This window comes from Dermochelys coriacea, chromosome 12, assembly GCF_009764565.3.
Source record: "Dermochelys coriacea isolate rDerCor1 chromosome 12, rDerCor1.pri.v4, whole genome shotgun sequence".
Taxonomy (NCBI): domain Eukaryota; kingdom Metazoa; phylum Chordata; order Testudines; family Dermochelyidae; genus Dermochelys; species Dermochelys coriacea.
Window position 1 is genome coordinate 23,726,963 of NC_050079.1, and position 24,228 is coordinate 23,751,190.

A 24,228-nucleotide genomic window follows, 5' to 3' on the forward strand; every position below is an offset into this window, starting at 1 on the left:
CTCTCACCACTGATATATGCCGGCAACCTTAACTACTTGATTTTGAAACAAGTAGGGGAAACGCTTAGCACAATGTAACGTAACATAAGCATACCTTTTAATATTGGTTAGGTGTCTTGTCTTCACAACTTTTTCAGTATTTATTGGATCGAGACCCATGTTATGAGTTCATCTAGCCTATTATCATTAATTTAAAAGTCCTCACTTGCAATATTTAAGTTTGAAAAGTTTGCATTTAACATTATCTACTAAGTAGGTAAAGTAGCAGGAGAACACGTGTAACCATCTACAGCAGCAAAGTTTGCCAGATTGCATGAAAAACATGTCAAGTTACATTACTCTTTAGTTACTGATGATCTTCTGCTCTGAAGCCAGTTATAGTGGAGGCCTGAAATTCAAAGCTTTGGTGCATAGTAAATGTCCTCCTTTGTCAAATATAGTGGAGGATTTACTGGAGGAAGCAGCAATATGTAGCAGACTTGTGCATTAAATAAGGACACTAGGATAGTTATCTCAGGCATGAAGGTGCTCAAATGTAAAATTCCAGTACTAGAGAATTTTATACTGTTTTATATGCATTCAGAGATGTATGTGGAGGGTTCTTATGCTTATAGACATTAAGGCCAGAGGGACCATCATGATCCTCTAGTGTGTCATCCTGTACATTGCAGACCACAGAACCTCACCCATCCACTCCTAACCATAACATATACCTAACAGGATGGCATGGTATCCCTTCCAGTCCTATGATTCTATGTCTAAATGGTTCCCTGATCTCTTTGCTGCTGATCTCCTCTTAGCCTGCTATGCTGCCACCTCTTCTCTTGCTCTGCCTATATCCCATTTTGTATTGTATAATCCCTGCCTCTGCTATAGCTGCTCAGTCCTCTTTCTCCACTCTGGCCACGTCACATCCCCACAGGTTACTTTTGCTTTCCACATAAAGTTCAAGGATCTCGTTCGTGAAATTTTAGTTTGTAATGACTTTGTAGTGCTTTTTATGTAGCCTGTTGTAAAAGTAGGTAAATATCTCAATGAGTTGATGTACCCCTGGAAGACCTCTGTGTACCCCCAGAGGTACACGTACTCCTGATTGAGAACCACTGCAGTAGCTCAAGTGTACTAACTTAGGCTAACTACTCCAGTGAATACAACACTTAGGATTGTATGTGCTCCCTCGGCCTGCCTGTTCTGCACTTCTGTCTCCCTGACGGAGGGCTCTATTGGATCCAGGGGTCTGTTTCTGGGGAAAGTTGCTGCAGGACCCCTTCTGTACAGAGTCCTGGGGTTGCTGACTATGGCCTGGTCTACACTAGGAAATTAGGTCAGTATAACTATGTTGCTCAGGGGTGTAAAAAATCCACACCCTCAAGTGACGCAATTAAACTGACCGAACCCCTGGTGTAGACAGTGCTAGGTTGACAGGAGAATTCTCCCCTCGACCTAGCTACCAGCTTTTGGGAAAGTGTAGTACCTCTGCCAATGGAAGAACTCCTCCCATTCGCATAGGTAGTGTCTTCACTGAAATACTGCAGCATTTTAAGTGTAGACAAGTCCTATGTGGGATTCACTGGCAGGCTGGCCCCACTAGAATCAGAATGCCAGATAACTGGTGGACAGGAGCCAGCATGGAGAACAATGCCCTCGTGCAGATAACATGTATCTCCAGCAGATCTCAGGGGATCTGTGCAGTTTGGGGTGAATTTCCTCCGCATCTGCAAGAGGGGTGGGCATATAAATCTCATATGCCTTAACACCTGTAGATAAAGTAGTCTCCATTTGCATAATTTTGTAACCCCTCAGCTTCATCAAAGTTTAAGAATATCTGATGTAAGAGCATATTCTGGAGATGATCCCAGATTAAACTGTATTCTCTCTACATTTGTGAAAGCTGATTATCATGTCCTTGTTTCAGTAAGAGAGAATGAAGGAAATGCAGAGAGCTAATAGATCTTGGCTTCAAACATACTGCAGCACAAAGAGATATTCAGCCTGAGAGATGATCATGAATTGAGACACACCATTTTTACTCCGTGTGTTGAGGCCATCCTGGCACTCGCTGATGTGGCTGATTTTGAAACTGAAAACAGTTACCTTTCAGAACTTTGTCCCTTTAACACACAATTTGTGTTGGCAGTGAGACCTCTAAGCAGCAGCACACTACCTGATTCAATATAAAACCTGACAGTTAGTAGTCCCCAGGTGACTCAGATGAGAATATTCTCCCCTGTGGGCCAGACAGTCATTCAAGTTCCACATCATGACAGGGACCCAGATTTGCAGTGCAGTTTTAGGATATAAACCTTCTTCCTATTTCTGCCCTTTGCCCAAATGAAAACTAAAGTTTCTCTGGCATGTTTCACAAACAGCACAGGATAACCCTAGTGTCCTGGCTGATGGTACAATACCTCCCTCTGCAAAATAGATTCCAACATCTAAGCTTAGGTGTGAACTACTGTTGAAAGCTTGCAGTTTGTGTAAGCAAACAGAGCAGTCACAGCACGGCTAGTACTTAACTAACAGTTTGGATACCAGCAATACGAAAAAAGTTATAAATAAATATATTTTTTATTTATTTAACTTTATTTATTTATTTATTTAATATACACAATAGCACCCACATGATCAGTTTCTGTTATGGAGTATCTGAATCTGTTAATCAGACAATCCATGCTTCGGGTTTACCGAAAATGTTTTGACTTGAAAGCTGGACAATAAGTGAAGAACTTTTGTCTGAGTGTGTCTCCTAAAACCTTTGGAGAACCAAACTAAAGTTTTATTTCTTTTATAGTTTATATATATTAAAAGCGCCTAATCCACATACTAGCTGTTATCACAATTTCTAAAACAATCCATACTAAATATATATAAAATAGGGCTATCGATTAATCATAGTTAACTTACACAATTAACTCAAAAAATTAATTGTGATTAAAAAAATTAATCATGATTAATCACAGTTTTAATCACACTGTTTAAACAATGAAATATTAATTGAAATGTATTAAATATTTTGGATGTTTATCTACGTTTTCAAATATATTGATTTCAATTACAACAAAGAGTACAAAGTGTACAGTGCTCACTTTATATTATTTTATTACAAATATTTGCACTATAAAAATGATAAACAAAAAAATAGTATTTTTCAATTCACTTCATACAAGTACTGTAGTGCAATCTCTTTATCGTGAAAGTGTAACTTACAAATGTAGATTTTTTTTTGTTAAAAAACTGCATTCAAAAACAAAACAATGTAAAACTTTAGAGCCTACAAGTCCACTCAGTCCTACTTCTTGTTCAGCCAATTGCTAAGACAAACAAGTTTGTTTACGTTTACAGGAGATATTGCTGCCCGCTTCTTATTTACAATATCCCCTGAAAGTGAGAACAGTCATTCGCATGACATTTTTGTAGCCAGCATTGCAAAGTATTTACATGCCAGATATGCTAAACATTTGTAAGTCCCTTCATGCTTTGGCCACTATTCCAGAGGACATGCTTCCATGCTGATGATGCTCATTAAAAAAATAAATGCATTAATTAAATTTCTGACTGAACTCCTTGGGGGAGAATTGTATGTCTCCTATTTCATGTTTTACCAGCATTCTGACATATATTTAATGTTATAGCAATCTCGGATGATGACCCAGCATATTGTTCATTTTAAGACGACTTTCACTGCTGATTTGACAAAAAATGCAAAGGTACTAATGTGACATATCTAAAGATAGCTATAGCACTCGACCCAAGGTTTAAGAATCTGAAGTGCCTTCCAAAATCTGAGAAGGACAAGGCGTGGATCATGCTTTCAGAAGTCTTAAAAGAGCAGTACTCCTATGCAAAAACTATACAATCCAAATAACCAAAAAAGAAAATCAACCTTCTGCTGGTGGCATGTGACTCATGATGAAAATGAACATGCGTCGGTCTGCACAGCTTTGGATCGTAACTGCGCAGAAGCCATCATCAGCATGGATGCCTTTTCTTCTACCCCTCAATGCCCCACATTGCCAATTACTATATTTCTGGCCCAGAATGACTCAGCAAAAATCAACTTTAAAGCAACTATGCCAAATTAGAGAAGCTGATGTTGAATGTAACACAGCCTCCAGGCCGAGTACTCTCATATTCTGAGCATTAAGTGGTTGCCTTGTGCCATGATAATCTTGAAATGGGGAATCCCTGTAATAGTACCTCTGCCCATATAGGTAGTCCATGCATAATATGGCTTTATTAACACAGCGCCAGGAAGAGACATTGGATTTCTGGAGCAAAAAAATGTGAGCTGTCCCTTTTGATCCCCAAATGAGATATTGGTAGTTTCTTTGGAGACTAAGAAGATATAATACATGGCCCACCCTTACAAATGGAAAATAGTTGTCAAGAGCACAGTGACCAGAAGGGAAAACGTGGTCTGGTCCCCAAATGAAAAAGCAGATAGTATCCTTCATTTGGCTGGATGCCAGAGCACTTTACTTAAAAATAGATTTATTTTTCAGCATCAGAAATGCAGCTGTGACTACACAAACTAGTGATTACTCAACTGTTTGGTGACGTACACAAACTAGTGATTACTCAGTGATTATGATGCATACAATAGGTATTTGTATTGTCAGTGAATATGATGCATACAATAGGTATTTGAACTGATAAGGTAAGCCAAGATATGCTAGAAACTGGGTGTGCATCCTTGCTTAAAGGAGAACATTGCTCTCCACCCAGTGTAACTTGTACTGCTTGTGAAGCCATAGTTGAGGCAAAGGGCCTGATCCTGCAAATACTTACACACGTGTGTAACTTTACTTACACAAGTAAGTTAATTGACTTAAGTAGGACTACATTTCTGTGTAAATTTATTCATGTAAGTATTTGTAGCACTCGGACCAAAGCCTGCAAAATGAATATCATAAGTATTATTATACCTTGTCCTGCTACAAATACCAAAAGTTTCTCTTGATATTTTATCAGTTCAGTGTTGTCAACTCTGTGATTTTATCACATATCTTTTGTAACTTTGTGTTTTTCTTGAAGCTACAGTTCTTAGAGTCATGAGACTCTCAGCTTTCATTTAAAAAAGCATGGTTGCATAGAAAAGCTGGAAAATATGAACCATAAAGGCTCAAAAGACAGTAGGAAAATAGAGAACCAATACCAAATAATTCATGATTTTTGGGGGCCAGACTCACGGTTTTTTTAAACACTTGATGTTGACAACATAGAATCATAGAACTGGAAGGGACCTCGAGACATCATCTAATACAGTCCCCTGCATTCACGGAAGGACTTAGTATTGTCTAGATGACCATCCCTGACAGGTATTTGTCTAACCTGCTCTTAAAAATCTCCAGTAATGGAGATTCCACAACCTCCCTAGGCAGTTTATTCCAGTGCTTAACTACCCAGACAGTTAGGAAGTTTTTCCTAATGTCCAACCTAAACCATCCTTTGCTTCTTGTCTTAGCCTCAGAGTTAAGGAGAACATTTTTTCCTTCCTCCTTGTAACAACCTTTTATGTTCTTGAAAACCGTTATCTCCCCTCTCAGTCTTCTCTTCTCCAGACTAAACTAACCCAATTTTTTCAGTCTTCCCTCATAAGTCATATTTTCTAAACCTTTAATCATTTTTGTTGCTCTCCTCTGGACTTTCTCCAATTTGTCCACATCTTTCCTCAAATGTGGTGCCCAGAACTGGACACAATACTCCAATTGTCAGTTGCTTCTAGGCTTTGCTATCAAACAAGAAATGGCCAATTGCAAGTGATTGTGTATCATTATCTAAATGTTAAGATAGAATAATTGTTTTACAGAGCTGGCTAGAAACATCAAACCAATAATATATTTCCCTTTCAAGAGAAGAAAAGACTACATTCTTGTTTACACTATTTGCTAGAATTTTCCAGCCAACCTTTTGATGACTGTTATAAGCCTATAAGAGGGAAAAAAGGGAACCTTAGTGTAATTGCACCATGAACAGTTATGGCACTTACAAATAATTATTTACTTTTAGTTAATTTTTTTTTAACTCTGGGCACTTAAAAAAAAAGTAAAACAAATGTTTAATACAAGATTTTAAAAATCTGTAACTAATGTATTAACTATCTACACTATACTATAGCAACCAGCCACAACATAATATTTGCCAAACAAAACCAAAAATTGTAATATTGCATCAGAGAAGTCAGTTTCTTGAAGAGACAATCTGGGCTGGTTAGTTCACTCTAAGATTCAGTTCTTTTTCCTGTTTGGGGTGTTCCTGACATATGCGGAATGAGCATGTGAGTGACTGTGATACAGAATGTGAAAGGTAGTAAATTCTTTCTGTCTAATCATTGCAACATTCTTTCTCTCTTTCCCAAGAAAAAAGGACAAACAGGCAAATGAATATTCCTATGTAAAAGCTGATGATGGTTGCCTGACTACTAATCACTGGAAGAGCCCACCAGCCTTGCTGGAGGCACAGCTGTAGCAGGTTAGCAAATGGAAACCTTAGGCACAGGAAACAGGATAACACCCCAAACCTTAAAAATAATAAGCCTAATATTTTAGATCAAGATCCAAATGTCTTTATTGACAGTAACCTTTATTGAATTTTGTTTGTGTGTTTTTTATTCCTTTCCCCATAGTGGGGAGGATTAATAAGTTCTGATTTCTTTTACCCTGACTGGTCTGCAGCACCTTTTCTTTATGAGCTGACCCAGCTGTTTGGTCTGTATGGCAAATATCCAGCCAGATCAGGTCAGAGTAGTTTACAGAGACGAAGTGCCAAGAAAGAGAAGTAGGAAGAACACAAATATCTTTATCAAGCTGACCAGAACTTACAAATTCATTAAACTGGCTGCCCTTTTAGTCCAGCTATAGCACAATATATTACCTACAAAGGAATCTAAGTTCAAGACTCAGGATTGGTCAGTCACTCCCAGGCCAGCAGAAGCTTGGAATGCTGCAAAAGTGGTATGCTCAGTAAATGGGATGAAGAAGCATTTTAAATCACTCTATTTCAACCTTCCTGATAGCTTTGGGAGTAAGTTGTGATAGTCCACATAGAGTAAGATTATTATAAATTGTGGATGGACAAGGTCTATTAGATAGAGCTGGTCAAAAAAAATAAATTCTGTAGAAAATTCAGATTTTTTTTTGTTGCGGGGGCAAGGAGGATGAAAAATAAATATTCAATATGAAAAACAGTTAAACAGAAAATGTTTAGCCAGTCCTAATACTAGATAACTGAATCTGCAAGTACAGGATGTGATCTCTGGGACTGAATTGGCGCTATTCTGTAATAATTCATTAATACTGTATGTTGACATGGTTATTGGGATGTTTACCAGCTGAATATATTGGTGTAGTTTAATAGGGGGTTGGAAAAACAAGCAGGAGGAAAAAGAATGCCTCAAGATAAGCCACTTCTCCACAAACACTTGAGAGTTGAGATGCTGTGAGAAGAGGAAAAGGTCCATTAACCCAGCAGATCAAAAGAAGTGAGGTAAGTTTAAGAGAAACTACACTTTCTAGAGGGGAGATGTTGTTTGGGGGAACTAGAGTGGGGGCACAGGACACCCACTGGAGTGTCTGAAGAAGTACTTTACCATCAAGGGATCTTTAGGGAAAATGGACACGTGTAGGCAGTTTGTTGCTTTAAAATCCTCTCTCTGAATGCTTTGTTCCTACTGTAAAATAAATAATACTTCTGGTTTAAGAAAGTTTTGTCCAAAGTTTTGTCAACAAATGAAGATTAAGATAGCACAAACAAACCAACAGAAGTCTCAGAGCTAAAAAGGGTTCTGAGAACTCTCCATAGAACAAAATATTAATGAAGCAAGAATGGTAGTTTAGCATTGGTAGGCTAGGAGAAGCAGGTTTAAGTTTATACTTGTTCGTAGTAAAAGGACACTGTCCATATTAAAATAAGATGCATCAATTTATCTCAAATTATGCAAACAAATTGCTTTCTCTGGTAATGACAAAAGAGTTGCCAAAAATCAGAAACACCACAAACTCACATAGGGTATAAACTGATATATATTAAAAGTTACACTGTTTGTATAGGTTTCAGAGTAGCAGCCGTGTTAGTCTGTATTCTCAAAAAAGAAAAGGAGTACTTGTGGCACCTTAGAGACTAACAAATTTATTAGAGCATAAGCTTTCGTGAGCTACAGCTCACTTCGTCGGATGCATTTTCCACCAAATTTTCCACCAAATGCAACCGACGAAGTGAGCTGTAGCTCACGAAAGCTTATGCTCTAATAAATTTGTTAGTCTCTAAGGTGCCACAAGTACTCCTTTACTGTTTGTATAGGTTTCAGAGTAGCAGCCGTGTTAGTCTGTATTCGCAAAAAGAAAAGGAGTACTTGTGGCACCTTAGAGACTAACAAATTTGTTAGTCTCTAAGGTGCCACAAGTACTCCTTTTCTTTTTGTTTGTACAGTAAACTTGTTTTTAAAATGATTGAAGACCTTTGATGGGTATTAGGAGATCTGATCTTTATTCCTAGCTCTCTGTCAGAGACTTCCTGGGTGTTCTTGGGCAAGTCCCTGAAGCAATCTCTGTGCCTTTTAAAATTAGGAAAAATACTTCCCCACTTCAAAAAGATAGTGTGAGGCTAAATTCATTGTTTGAAAAGTGCTTTGAGATCCATTCATGAAAGGTGTTATTGAATAGAAAATAAATATTCTTATTTTGCTCCACTGTCTTGAGATTTAAAAAGTCAGCTATTTAATTAAAGTGGTTTTCTGATCTTAATGCAAAGGAAGTATCCTTGAAAGATATCCTTGGAAATGTACATGTGCGTGCACCAACAAAATTTGTAAAACAGTCCTTAAAGCCTTAGAGGAAAAAAGTACTGTGTAAAATTAAGATCTTTACTTCAAAAATTTCAGGATAAGCCTAACAGTACAAACAAACAATGCAATCGCCAGTTCAATTTTATAGAGTCCTTTTAAGGCTCCATTCAGGCTGAAATTTTATTTCCACACTTCAGACCATATATACAGCCCCAGGGTTTCCATGGCTTGACTGCTTTAGAATCTAAAAGGGGGTTTTATTAGTAATGATTTTGTGGAACTGAGGCTCTAATCTTTGACAGTATTCTCTACCCATGCATAACAGGAAGTATTATTTCCTCACTTACATTTACATACCTGTTGAGGACTGAAGACTTTATACTTTCAGCCAACCACATTAAAGTTGACAGTTTTTCAAAAACTTGTTTAAACTCAAAAAATCTAGAGTAGATGGGTGGAGGGAAGCCCCATTGTAATAACAGCTCATTCCAAACCTAGATACCCAGCCAAAAACGTATAATTCAGGTTTTGTTTGAGCTGCATTTCTAACTCTAGTTTTGTAACCCCAAACTTCTGGGCAGTGGGGCTGCGCACTCATGCAGGGCAGTGTGTCTGGCTCCGGTCAGGTGGCGCAGCTCCCAGACATGTTGCTCTGAGTGGCATGATAAGGGCACTGGGGGGTTGGATATGGGGCAGGGTGTCCTGGGAAGCAGTCAGGGGACAAGGAGCAGTTGGATGGGGGTGGGGCCCCGGAGGGGGCGGATGGGGCGGGGGTCCTGGGAGGAGGCTGTCAGGGGACAAGGGGGGGTCTCCTGCTGATAATAGCTCATCTTAATTAGCCTCTTAGCGCTGGTATGACAACTTCCACCTTTTCATGTTCTCTGTACTGTATGTGTGTATCTATCTATCTTCTTACTATATGTTCCATTCTATGCATCTGATGAAATGGGCTATAGCTCACGAAAGCTTATACTCAAATAAATGTTAGTCTCTAAGCTGCCACAAGTATTCCTGTTCTTTTTGCGGATACAGACTAACACGGCTGCTACTCTGAAACTGTCATTTAATAATAGAACTACTGCCATGTAAAAGTAATGCAGGTGTGGATCACCTCATATACCACCCACTGTGTTTAAAAAGTAGTTATAGAGATGTGTATTAGATATTCCAATATGAAGCCATTGATGAGTGTCTTATTTCCAGTAAGATGCAACATGCATACATAACAAAATTAGAACAAATATTAAAAGGTGGATAAGCAGTTGTAATGGGGAAGGAGCTTTGAGATTTTACATTAATGTACACAGTGACAGTGTATTCTATTATTTTAAAGAAAAACAGTACAAGATCTGAAGTGCTCATGCCTAACCCTGAGCCCTGTGAAGAAGTGGATGAGGAGTTTTGCCTTCGCAGGTAGCTTGGTCAGAATAGGCTTTGAATAGGCAGCATCAGAACTTTCTGAAGAGGCACCCAGTGAAACCTATATACGTGGGAGCACTCTAAAGAACTCCCAAAGTAAAAGGTGCCCTAAGTTCAATATGTAATCTAATACCCAGAAAGAGCTTTGCTTAGTTTTGAGCACTGGTTCTACTGTCAAGTCTCTGGCAAGCTAAAAATGCTCAGCTCTAATCTAAATCCCCTATCACATTTCCTTTGCAGTTCCTGAGCCAGCTCCCTTTATCAGTTGCTTTTAATTAGAGTTAACTCAGCTTTAAACCAGATCATCTATATGTAAGGAAACAGCTCACAACATTTTGCAAAGAGTAAAAAGAGAAGTAAATAAGTCAGGCCCTAACCAATATTAATGAAATGTAGACCCTAAATGGATGGATTGCGGGTACTATCCGAAGTAACATTAACAACAACTGTGGTTTAATATTAAAGATGGGGGAGTCTCGGAGACACTCCAGATCTTTTCAGTGCCCTATCCTCCTCACTGGTGGCAAGGGCCGGAGGAGATGCAGGACTGCAGGCACTAGTACTGGGTTTACAAAAGTGCCAGTGTCACCAGGTCCACACTGGGAAGGGGCCTATTATGGACCCCTCTAACCCATCCACAAGGCCGGTCTGGACCCTCACGCTGGGCAGTCCAGCACCAGGTCCTGCTGTGTGAGCGACTCCCAGCCAGCAGGTCTCGCTCACCTATAGGGGGCTTGCCACCTTGCAGCCAGGCTTCACCATGTCAGGATGAGCAGGGCTGCTTGCTACAGGGCTGGTGGGCTCTCGGGAGTTGTGTCCCAGGGACCTGCCCCATTCCCCAATGTGACTCCAGCTCCGAGCAGTCTCTGCTGCCCAAAACCTGCAGGGCCCCAGCTGCCTCCCTGGGGCCGAGCTGGCTGGGACCGGTGCAGAGGCTGGTCTGGTCTTGGCCAGTGGAGGGGAAGGAAGAGATTGGGGGGGGGCTCAGGCAGGTCCTGCCAAGCAAGCAGGTCCAGGGCCGGATCTAGGTTTTTTGCTGCCCCAAGCTCTGACAGAGCAACTGCCCAAGCAAAAAAAGTGTGGCCAGAATGCTGCCCCTGGAATTGTGCAGCCCCAAGCACGGGCTTGCTTTGCTGTTGCCTCCAACCGGTTCAGAGTGGGTCCTGCTCCTGGCTGATTGCAATGCAAAACCTGCCCCACCCTGAGTCCAGCCCTGACGCACTTCTGGCTCAGCCCAGCAAACACAGTCACCTCCTAGTTAGGTGGGGGGAGGAAGGAGACAGGGTGTGGAGGAGTGGGCCTCTGGGGAGTCTGTAGAGGGGTGCTAGGCAGTGAAGGGGTAGGGGATGCTGGGTAGTGGAGAAGGTTTGTATGTTTTGGGTGCTGGGCAGTGGAAGGTCCGTGGGGGGTGGAGGAAGTCTGTGTGTGTTGAGGTGCTGGGCAGTGGGGGATCTGACTGGGCCCCATGCAGTTGGGGGGGTGGCTACAGGGGGAGGGCACAAGGCAGTGGGGGCTCTGTGGGTGGAGCGGTGGTGTGCAGGGCACTGCGCAGTTGGGGGAGGGCTGGGCATAGCGGTTCTGAGGGGTGCTGGGCATGGGGTCAATAGGGGTCTCAGCAGAGGGGCACGATGTCTGTGGGAGGTCTCCAGGCGGGGGGTTCTGGGCAGAGGGGTCGGGGGGGTTCTCTGGGCAGGGGGTGGGAGGGCACTAGGAGGTATGGGGGGCATTGGGACAGCGCCAGCTGCTCCTGAGGGGAAGGGGCACGCTGGCAATGCAGCGGGCCAGCCCAGTGTGCGTCTGGTGGCTGCCGGTTTGTAAACAGTGACCTTGCACTGGGCTGGACATTTGTCCCATTGCCCCCAGCCCGGCACCTCGCTCCAGGGACCCCTCCACGCCATGCCCCACTGCCCCCATGGGGGCCCCCCAAATGTTAATCAATCTGGCCCTGGGGGCACTTGCCACAGTCCGTTTTACAGTCAGGAAAGGGGCCTGGCGTGTAGGGAGACAAGACATCCCATCTTAGGGGCTTTGTCTTACACAGGCAACTCTTCCCCTCCGCCCCCCCCCAAAAAAGTGTCCTGATTTTTCACGCTTGCTAGCTAGTCACCCTGTCGGTGCGGGAGAGGCTCAGCCTGGGCCGGAGGCACTGGCAAGGTGGGGCCGGAGGAGGAGACTGGCTCAAGCCACCTGGGTCTGCCGCTGGCCCCGCTCGCTGGGTACGTCTGGGATCCCGGCCGAGCAGCCCGCCCTTACCTTTCGGAAACAGCCGCGCTCTGCTGGCCGCGCCGCCCGGCAGCCCCGGGGCACCAGGGCGTCCGTCATGACTCGCCGGACAGTGTGCGCGCCGCGACGCCCGGCCGGAGTGAAGCCCGTCCCGCAGCCCAGCTCCACCCTCCGCACGGGGCGGGGCGCCTGAGTCCGCCCCCGAGCCCGCCGCCGCGCCGCCCTGCCCAAGGTGTAGGGGAGGGGGCGCCATGCGCCGGGGGGGACGCCGCGACAAGCCACTTTTCCCTGCCCCCCCCCCCGCCCGATCTCCCCAGGCGCGGGCTTCGCCCTGCCCCGGGCTGTCCGAGCGGTGCCCTGAGGGCGGGAGAGGGGGTGGCATGGAGGCCGTGAGGGGCTGTGGGCCGCCTGCTCATTTCGTTGCCCCCCTGATTTCCTTCGCTGTAACTTTCTCCCTGTGCCCTTGTGCCGCCACACCTACCCCGGGCGCGTTGCCTGCACGCAGGCTACGGGGAACGGGCGACACAAGGGCCCGTCCCCAGAGCCTCCCTCCCGCTTGATTCACAGGGCAGCGCCTAGCCGGCTGGCTCCGATGGGTCGGCGGGTGCCGTTTGCCTCGCTCCCTTCCTCCCCTAGTAAGAAGCAGGCTCCTATGATTCTGTTTAGTAAAAGCCCGGACCCTTTCTGCTCTGGATGCCCCACTCTCAGCCTTCCTTATGGCACGCAGCCTGAGGCTGGCTGGGTATCTCTCTGTGAAACAAATAATCGGTGGTGGTGGCATTTTATGTGGCCTCAGAAGATTTTATTCATGTTTGATGTATTTTCCCTGGTGCATTTTTCTTCCCATGCAATCGTGTTCAATACCAGCCTCGAAAGCTGCAGGTGCGTCTATTTCATCAGCTCCCGTAGCTGGAGACAATGCCTTCCATTTGCCTGGAAATTGTCCCTGCAGGGAGCATTGTCCCCCTGGCGCCGGGAGTTGCTGGCTGTGTTTTCAAACACACATTGTCATACCAGTCTTCCTGGGGCCGTTTACTTCCCCTGATTTCTCTGTATTTGAAGCTTTCAACTCAAGAGATAATATAGTCACCATGGCTCGTTACTCTTCTCCATGAGTGACTCATTTTTCAGCGCTTGGGGGGAGTATTTACAAAATGCTGGTCAAGATAATTAATAGCAGGAAAGAATTACTGTAGATGCTGTGCTCTTACGCGCTCTGTTGTTTTCCTGTTAAGGCCCATTGTACAGCAAAATAATACAAATGACAACTCGGCAGCTAAGGGGGCAGGAACTGTTTTCATTTGTTCTTGTACAATGGTACAATCAGGCTCCATTGTTTATTATTATTATGTATTTAGACTAACGCAGTAGTTTTACTACATCTCTGGAAATGGTTACACATTACACTTTTAAAAACAAGATCTTCCCCAGTCGATATAATAAATTGTAACCTACATCTCAAACCTTTATCACCCAGAGGCAGCAGAAATCTGGGAAGAATTTTGACAAAATCTGTTACTCAAAGAGCGTAGTTCTGCAGGCTTTATACAGACTAAAGTCCGTTTAAGTCAATGGACAAAAAAACTAAGTAAACAATGCAAGATTGGACCCAAAATGTTTGAGAAAGTGTTCCTAAAATTGCAGAAATCTTCAGCACTTAAAATGAAACCTCTCATCTTCAAAAAAAAAAGTTCCATTGTATAACCGGTTTTGTGGGTACTTTTGTTAGAGAGTCATATAAAGAAGTTTAAATATTAGATACCAAAATAATGTGCTCATTACTGCACAGCCGTGACCTAAAGAGATCAGTGGAAATGTATTGATTAAAGATGCGATATATCAAAATACTTTATAATTAACTTTCCATGAGTAGAAGTGAGTATTGGTGTTTCTTGTTTTTTTCCAACAAATGCTCTGTAAGTTTAAAGTGTCTGGTAACCACAGTCTTCAGAAAGAGGAGAGAAAATCTGCAGAGGCAACTCGCCATTATTTAAGGAAATATCTTTGATGTTCTCTCTTCTTTTACTGCAGCTGCATTTTTTTAAGATACCAATGTTTATAGAATTATTTATGAGTTGTAGTCTGATAGGCTGCACATCTATTCAATGTTCCCATGGAACTGATATATGTTAGAAACAGCAGTTCAGAAATTTGGACCTAAAGGCCCAAACCTGCCCCTGTTTAAATCCATCAGAATTTTGCCATGATTTCAATATATTAATTCAACTACCTTTCACTGATCTATGTCAGTTGTAGGTCCTATCCAAGTCAAAATCAAAGCCAGACCCAGCTGTTTCATCTTTTTAACTGGTTTCAGAGTAGCAGCCGTGTTAGTCTGTATTCGCAAAAAGAAAAGGAGTACTTGTGGCACCTTAGCGCCTAACAAATTTATTTAAGCAGAAGCTTTCCTGAGCTACAGCTCACTTCATCGGATGCAACAGACTCTCATTGGTCTCTAAGGTGCCACAAGTACTCCTTATCTTTTTAACTGTCTTTGCTACTTTTCAAATGTGCTTGACTCCAGAAGCACTTTCCATTCAATTGATCCATCATTCTCCAGATAGACATTCAATCAATTGGCTACTACTGGAATGTGACTAACACATATGATGAATATAACTAATAAAGTAATTTTCAATCTCTGAGCTCTGTAATTCTTTTGAGTCTGCATTTCTTGTGAGGTCACAAATTTGAAAAGTAAACCTTTGGAGAATTGCCCATCACACTGTCTCAACAAAAGGTAAGAGGGAGAAGAGAAAGCAGAGCTTGTGTCAAAGGTAGTCATAAAATAATGGTGGTGAGATGTGTGGGAATTATTTTCAGAAGCTTGTCATAGTATTACATCAATATATGATGATACTGTGTTGTGACAATGAAGCATCAATAGGCAAAGATTGCAACATAATCAGGTTTCAGAGTAGCAGCCGTGTTAGTCTGTATTCACAAAAAGAAAAGGAGTACTTGTGGCACCTTAGAGACTAACAAATTTATTTGAGCAGAAGCTTTTGTGAGCTACAGCTCACTTCATTGGATGTAACATAATCATAATAATCATAATCAGGATAATCATTCCTGTGGCTTTTGTGAGACTCCATTAATTGACAAAATGACTTTCTAGTTCTACAAGCTGGGGATCACTGTTTTAATATGTTGTCCAGTGGGACATGTTGTCAGCTGGTCGAGGGACATCTACATAGAACACATCACCAGACGTTGTCAGGTAGTCAAGGGACATCTACATAGAACACATCACCCGACATCAGCAATACCAAGAGGGATGAGCTGGAGTGCCAATGAGAAATGCAGTCATGAAAGTAATTGAAATACTTTCCTCATGGATTGTATTTTCTAAATGGACAACCTATCCTAAATTCTTAGTTACTGAGGGTCAGTCTTCACTTATTGATATATTTTGCTTTCCACCACCAACTCTCTGTATAACTTGTTTAATGAGTAATGTACCTGAATGCATGGATGCTAAATATCTAAATTGTATTCTTAAATTCATTCACTTAAATTTGGGTTATTGCTGATTATGCACTATATGTATCTTATGACTTTAAAAGCAAACTTTCTATTTGTGGATAATCTAAGCACTATACCCAGATGTACAGACACTCTTTTCTCAACCTATATGTTATATAATATTTTAACATTAGCTTTAATAAATTTATTATAGCTGCTCTCTTCAGCCCAAAGACCTTCTAAGAGTGAGATGGAAACTTCCCTCGGATGCATTCTTTTGGGTGGAGAAGTTCTAGAGTGTGGAAGTCAGGGTGGAGGCGGCTTAAGCTATTAGGGCCAAATTCTGCTCCATTACACTGGTGAAAGTCTGGAGTAACTCAGGTCACAATTTGCCTTCTGAGTTGTGCTGGATGATGCCTGCAGCCTTGAAGGTTGCTTTTTACCTTTGAGTCAAAAGAGTGAGGTTTGGTGAACTGTGTTTTATTATTCTTGTAGAATACCAGTGAGATGAAAGCACTTAAAAGAAGACAATGTGGTCTAAAAGTGTATGATCCCTCTCCCATTGCAGTCAAAAGCAAATATCTCATTTGTCACAGTTCAGGGACACTGTACCTGTATTCCATTTCAGTGGTCCAGCAAGGGCACACACTTTAGGCTCCCAAGTCCTCAGTCATCACCTCTCTTAGGTGGAGACCCGTGCCTCTCTTCCTCCTGACCAGGTTTTTCTAGGCTGCACAGTTCCCTGCCTATACTGTGTTATTCCCAGGTCCCAGCAACCCAGACTGACTCAACAAGCCAGCACCTGTGTTTTGCATTCTCTTCAGAGGCTATAAATAGCATAATTGCCCCCGTTGTAAGTTACCACATGGCTCTTTCTAAGCAAGTACATTTATTCTTAAGGTGAAAACATTATAGCAAAAACTATATGCATGCTATTAAACTTATCCTGATCCCCATCTTCAGCAAGAGCTCTGACTCCTTCCAGCCCTTCCACAAGATTGACCACCCATACCTCTTGGACAGAAGGTTCTGTTCATTTACTGGATCAAGAAGAAGACCCTGAGTCAGTTTAAACTCAAGCTATTTATCCAAAAGTTCTTTCTTTGTCTGTTGATCTCTAGCAAATCCAGTATGAACCACTAAGCGAGCTTCCCCAGGAGGGGGCACCTAATCACTCCCAATCCTGGGGGGCTGTGGTCACCTTCTCCCATGAAATTGGATGCAGTTCCTGGCCCACAATGATACATACTGTATTAAGTTTAAGATCTGCCAAAGATACTGAACATCTGTCACATCATTGACTTCAATTAAAGTTCTTTAGCCATATTCTCAATGCATGCTATCCACGGGATAAACAATCCTGGGTTAATCAGCATGTGATAGCCTAACCCACTAAAGCATGACCACATTGTTGATATAAGCTATGGTGATGTGCTTTACATGCCATATGACTCCTTATTTGCTAATAACAGCAGATGCACAATAGAATGGGACCACATGGAGATGGAGGCATGGACTAGCCAATGCTGTTTTCCATGGCACATTGATAGGGTGACCATATGTCCCATTTTGACTGGGACAGTCCCCTTTTTAAGTCCTATCCCGCACATCCCAACTTTTTTGGCAGAACTGGGCATTTTTCCCATTGGCAAGAGCAAATGGGACAAATGTCCAGTTTTACCAAAAAAGTGGGGTGTGCCTCCCTAACAGGGTGCAGAGGAACATTTGGGGGACGGGCAGTAATGCCAGCCCTTCATTGCAAGGCTTGGGCAAGCGGCTCGGACCAGCCTCACATGGGAGTAGGGGTGTTTGGGTGAACAGCTGGGGTCAGCCCCACACAGTGTCCCATTTTCACTTTGGGAAATATGGTCACCTTACACACTAGGCTATTGATGTGAAATTAAATGGAGTTTTTAATGCATGTTGTCATAAATATAAAGGGAAGGGTAAACACCTTTAAAATCCCTCCTGGCCAGTAGAAAAGCCCTTTCACCTGTAAAGGATTAAGAAACTAGGATAACCTCGCTGGCACCTGACCAAAATGACCAATGAGGAGACAAGATACTTTCAAAGCTGAAGGGGGGGATCAAAGGGTCTGGGTCTGTCTGTGTAATGTTTTTGCCGGGGACAGAACAGGAATGGAGTCTTAGAATTTAGTAAGTAATCTAGCTAGATATGCGTTAGATTATTATTTCTTTAAATGGCTGAGAAAATAAGCTGTGCTAAATGGAATGGATATTCCTGTCTTTGTGCCTTTTTGTAACTTAAGGTTTTGCCTAGAGGGATTCTCTATGTTTTGAATCTAATTACCCTGTAAGGTATTTTACAGAGGTGATTCTTTTTACTTTTTCTTCTATTAAAATTCTTCTTTTAAGAAACTGAATGCTTTTTCATTGTTCTTAAGATCCAAGAGTTTGGGTCTGTGGTCACCTATGTAAATTGGTGAGGATTTTTATCAAACTTTCCCCAGGAAAGGGGGTGCAAGGTTTTGGTGAGGATTTTGTGGGGAAAGACGTTTCCAAATGACTCTTTCCCAATAATAAACCCAGTTAGACGTTTGGTGGTGGCAGCGAAAGTCCAAGGGCAAAAGGTAAAATAGTTTGTACCTTGGGGAAGTTTTAACCTAAGCTGGTAAAAGTAAGCTTAGGAGGTTTTCATGCAGGTCCCCACATCTGTACCCTAGAGTTCAGAGTGGGGAAGGAACCTTGACACATGTATTAAATGGAAAAAAGATTCCTTTTTCTTTACCTTTATTGAAGTTTATTGACACTAAAAGTGTGAGCAGGCCAGCTGCCATAACATGATTCATATGTGTGCAAACATAAGACAAAATATAAACCCTTGTCACAAATAAGGAAAATTTACATCATCACTGTATCCATGGACAGTGGGTGAGCCACTAGATCAGGGTGGCTAGCCCCCCAAGTCCCACCCCTTCCGGTCCCCCCCTGCAGCCCAGGCCCCCCCACTGTGGCCATTGGCCCCTGTCCCAAGCTAGTGTCCACAGACCCTCCCCCTGCCTGTGGCCGCTGGTCTCTGCCCCAGGCTAGCACCCCCAGGTTCCCCAGAGCACCAGGAAGCCCAGCAGCACGGCCCCAGCCTCCCCAAGCCCCGGGAGGCTGCACAGCGTGGCCTCAGTGCCAGCCCCTGCTGGGGCCATGATGACTTAGGGGAAGCGTTGCCCGCAGAGCGCGGGAAGGGGGTCTGAGGGTGCAGTGTGGGCGAGGCCACACCTAGCTGTTTGGGGAGACTCATCCTCCCCCAGCCTATGATACCCGCAGCCCACGACTGTATTAGTTCTCTTCCTTTGTACTAGAGCAGGTGTAGAGTGCATCAGACACTACTGTGGGGGTTCCATGGCTCACTGACTAACTTATCCAGATATTTATGTCCATAGGTTGTAGGACATGGTAAATCAAGGCAAAACCATACAGCTCATCTGCCCCATGGATGACTCCCCAGTTCATCAGCCTGAATAATAATACCTAACTCATATATTGCACTCTTCACCTGTAGATCTCAAAGCATTTTACAAAGGAGGCCAGTATCATTATCTGTATGTTACAGATGGAGAAATTGAGTCACAGAGGATGACTTGCCCAATGCCACCAGCAGGCCAGTGACACAGCTGGGAATAGAATCCACATCTTCTGAATCTCAATCCAGTGCTCTGTCTACTAGGCCATAGTGTTCTGAAGAGAATCCAAAATATAATCTTTCAAACACATAGCTGTTGAACTCCATGTTTCACTCCCTTATCTCATGATCTTGGCAGAGATACTGTCAGCAGCTTCTCCTTGGATCCTTGTCCTCCTTCCTTTGCTTCTCTTTACACTCCTTATCTTCCTTTCTTCACTTTTTGGGAGTGCCCAGTACTCCTTACAATGTCCTATTCAGCGTACACAGCTGCATCAAAAAGTAGCAACTTTTATTTTAAAAGAACAACAGTTCTCTTTGCTGATTCACTTGGCCAGCAAACTTCTGCCTTTTGTAATAGTTTTAATTTTACTGCAAGGCAAACTAGTTGAGGTCAAACACAGGTGGGGGAAGGGGGAGGATTATAGCGCTAGAGCTATTGCATGTTAGTTATCTTGATGTAAAAAACCAACTCCCTTTGTGAGACAAGATGGGTGAGGTAATATCTTTTATTGGACCAACTTCTATTGGTGAGAGAGACAAGCTTTTGAGCCTCACAGAGCTCTTCTTCAGGTCTGAGAAAGGTACTCCCAGTGTCACAGCAAAGTGCAAGGTGGAACAGATTGTTTAGCATAAGTAGTTAGCACATATTGTAAGGGACCATTCAAGGTAGACTGACCCATTAACACCTCTGCAGTCATAAGATAAAAAGAGTAGGTTAGTGGGTTACAGGTTGTTGTAATAAGCCATAAATCCAGTGTCTGTGTTATGCTAAACAATCTGTTCCACTCTGCATTTTGCTGTTGTGCTGGTAGTACCTTTCCCAGACCTGAAGAAGAGTTGTGTGTATCTCAAAAGCTTCCTTCTCTCACCAACAGAAGTTGGTCCAATAAAAGATATGGCCTCACCCACCTTTTCTACCTAATATTCTGGGACCAACACGGCTATAACTACACTGCATACAGCTCCCTTTGTGTCAGTAAGGACAAAGATACAGGATCTATCCTATGCCATGGGGGGAGGGAGAGTGGCTGCTTTGCTGTGTGCTACAGTGTGGATGTGTGAATGTGGAGCACAGTAAGAGAAAACCTTTAGTGGAACCTGAGTTAAGTGCCAGCAGTTAAGTCAAGGCCTTTATTTCTTCTGTAATTTTGGTAAAATAAGAGAGTTTAGTTGATTTAATATTGTTTCCTGTACTTCTTGTTGATATGTTTTTATCCCTTTGTTACCCTGTTTAAAATACTCCCACCAATTAATCACCTAATTTTTTTATTTACTTAAGAAGTTTATAATGGTTTTTTGCTATGGCATGTCAGTGACTCACATTTAGTTTAAAACCAAACATTACACTACCTATTTGAAAGATTACTTTTACACAAAAGATATAATAAGTAGCCTAATTTGGTCCACTCTCTTAACAAGTTTAATTAAAAACAAATGCACTCACAAGTACTGGCAAACTTCACTCTGCCCTTAAAAACTGTAACAAAAATTAAATCCATCTGTGGATTTGGGGCCTTCTTCCTGGTTTTGATGTATCCTCCTGTATTTGAGTTTCGTATAAAAATAGTGATGTTTCTGCTAGCCTATCTGTGGCAAATATCTTTCACAATATATATGCCTACGTTATTAACAATTAACTACTTAATTGATGGGTAATATATTAGATCAGTGATCCTCAGTGTTGTAGAATAAAGAAAGCCACATTGTCACTGAATGTGTCACTGTTATAGAAAGTATCAGGATAGCCATGTTAGTCTATATCCACAAAAACAACAAGAAGTCCGGTGGCACCTTAAAGACTAACAGATTTATATGGGCATAAGCTTTTGTGGGTAAAAAAACCATCTGAAGAAGTGGTTTTTTACCCATGAAAGCTTATGCCCAAATAAATCTGTTAGTCTTTAAGGTGCCACCGGACCCCTTGCTGTTGTAGAAAGACACTGGAGTCATCACAAACCTCACAACTTTCCATTCCAGTTGCAAGGCACATTTCTTTGACCTTGCCCTGTAAATGGAATGGAAAGTTGTGAGTTTTGTGATGATTCCTGTGCCTTTCCTTCTCTAATGTAAAGACATAGTAACCAGGCCTGGCCCTAGGCCAAATGGTATCCCAGGCAAGGAGCATCTTAGGCTCCTCCTCTATTAGTTAAACTTTTGAATACCTTATTTTTATTGCATTTGTAGCCCATTTCATGACTTTCATGCACGATTTGCATGCATGGTTTATCCCTGTCATATAAGATGATAAATTTGCATGCTAGGATCTGTAAATCTGTGTTTATTCATGCCGTATATAAGCAAATAAGAAATTTCATTTCCTCTAAGCTTATAGAAACTTTAATTTTAAGAATAACTGAAATGTACCAACATCAAGTAATTGAACTGTGCACCAACACTGAGTGGACCAGTATTAAATAGTGTCACAGTAGGCAACAGCCTTAGAATGTTAACTCTCGTCTTTTAGTTCAAAAGGTCACTTTTCTTGCCTTTACCCTTGCGAATTGAACCACAGCGTCCGAGAGATCCAAAGACTAGCCAATGACATTTTCAAGCAATAAAATAGCAAGCGATTTCAGTCTTTTATATTCTTGCATAGATAGGTTCGATAGATATTTCTGGCATCTCACTAAATGTCCTTTTATTAGTCACTACTTACACTCTTCAAGTCTTAAAACATAAGCACGCTTTCAAATTACACAATAAAACAAGGTTCACAATATCGAAACTGTGAACTCACTTCACTTCAGTTCATTCTTATGTCTCACTGACTGACTGGTGAGTCCCCGCCCCTTGTATACCCGCAAGGGCATGGCTGACAACATTCTAGGAAGTTCGAGGAAAATGTAGTTCTCAGAAAGTCTGGCAGGTTCCACAAGATTCTACAAAGATCTAGAACATTCTAGGAGATTAGTGAAAAATGAATCCACATATGGAATACCTGAAACATGTTACTTCAAACATTCTATTTTCCCTTTTGTTGCAATAACAAAAACAGCACCCCAAGCCCGGCTTCCCCGGTGGTCGCTTGGGCTACCTACTCTAAAACTGGCCCTGTTAGCAACATGTATATTTATTTATATAATAAATAATAATAAAAAAGCCCTACAAGAACAAGACATTCCACTACAAATGCTGCTCCACCTGGGGAGAGGATGAGAGAACAAACATGTGACAGATGTGTAGTCATGTTACTTAATGAACTACTGGAAAGTGCTCATAGTATGTGATGAGTGTGGTATAAAAAACTGTATAGAATACAACAAAATCATCACATATTCTCCCACCAACTTGTATAACGACTTCAAATTGTTTATTGACTTGAGGAGATAACAGTTTACTATGAACAAAGTAAGCAATTCTATAATGCAAGATGTAATTCTCATCTGGTAAAGGAAAGTCAGTATGATTGAACAAAGAGCTGGAGACTTTATTACCCCACTTGTCTGTATGTACCAAACAAGACATGGAAAAGATTTGTTATTAATGTTCATTTTGTGCAAAATCCAGCTTGTGTGTCTGTGTCTTTATGGTTATAAAGTCTTTAGGATCAATTATTTACTAATCAAAGGAAACCTCCTACCATACTAATGACTAACAGCTCATTTTAGGTATTCTGGCCAACTGCTCAGTAATTAGTAATGATGAGAAAAAAGATAATGTATGTAAATATCCATTGTTCCCTTCTCTACAGTTTTAAAGATGGATTAAAGCCACAGATTATGTAGATAGGGAGGATTCTATTTAAAGCTGTGTAAATATTTCTCATGAAAGCCTGAAACCATAGGAAACTCAACTAGTTTCAGTTTGAACACAGAAATTAAAGCACCTGAGCTTTGTGCAAAAAATTGTTGGTCCTAAGAACACTTGATTTAAACTGTGGCACCTTAGAGACTAACAAATTTATTAGAGCATAAGCTTTCGTGAGCTACAGCTCACTTCATCAGATGCATTTCTATTTTCGTGAGCTGTAGCTCACGAAAGCTTATGCTCTAATAAATTTGTGAGTCTCTAAGGTGCCACAAGTACTCCTTTTCTTTTTGCAAATACAGACTAACACGGCTGCTAGTCTGAAACCTTGATTTAAACTCAAAGCAAAACATGTTACGATCTAGGATTAGTCTGGAATTTCTCAAGGTTGAGTGTTGTGATTTCCTTTTAGTGTTTTACAGAAACTTGTGACAACTGCTCATATGATAAATCTTCTGGATCAATAGAAACCTCAAGAACCCACCTGTAGCATTTAACATTAGATGTTTTTTATAAAGTTTTGCCTTCAGCACCGTGACCTTGAATTAACCTGAATCTTAAGAAAATTGCAAGGTTGGGAAACCACTTGGATCAAAATTTACGTAAAAGTTTCTCTCTGATAATAATGGGTAAAGCCACAAAATTAAAATCCGGAGACAGATTAAAAGTTGCAGGATTTCAGATCTAGAGGTTTGTTTGTATTCATTATATAACGGACAAAAAAGAAAAGGTGGACTTGTGGCACCTTAGAGACTAACAAATTTATTTGAGCATAAGCTTTCGTGAGCTACAGCTCACTTCATCGGATGCATTCAGTGGACGGTTTGCAAGAACTGGATCCAGAAACAGCGCAACATCTAGATGTATTTGGGTCCAAGGTTTTGGGGCAGGCCCAGCATTAGTTTCAACCCATACAAACCAAAAATGGCAGGTTTGCACAGTTCTAGTTGAGC

The 24,228-nt window shown here is 41.9% G+C and overlaps 2 protein-coding genes across 3 annotated transcripts in view; one reads left to right on the top strand and one right to left on the bottom strand.

Annotated features, from left to right (window-relative positions):
- FAAP24 (FA core complex associated protein 24) overlaps positions 1-9,203 on the top strand; it is a 56,003-nt gene extending 46,800 nt beyond the window's left edge. Inside the window, exons 7-9 of the transcript XR_006275185.1 lie at positions 6,360-6,471; positions 7,349-8,048; positions 8,428-9,203. The gene's annotated coding sequence lies outside the window, so the exon portion shown is untranslated. The remainder of the gene's footprint in view (positions 1-6,359; positions 6,472-7,348; positions 8,049-8,427) is intronic.
- Positions 1-12,666, bottom strand: part of RHPN2 (rhophilin Rho GTPase binding protein 2) — a 44,874-nt gene extending 32,208 nt beyond the window's left edge. The window contains exon 1 of one of the 2 annotated variants that reach the window (XM_038368121.2): positions 12,455-12,666. In XM_038368121.2, the coding sequence (XP_038224049.1) occupies positions 12,455-12,523 (69 nt within the window). In that variant the 5' untranslated portion in view covers positions 12,524-12,666. The remainder of the gene's footprint in view (positions 1-12,454) is intronic. The other variant, XM_038368122.2, reaches the window with a different exon arrangement.
- Positions 12,667-24,228: the final 11,562 nt, after the last annotated feature.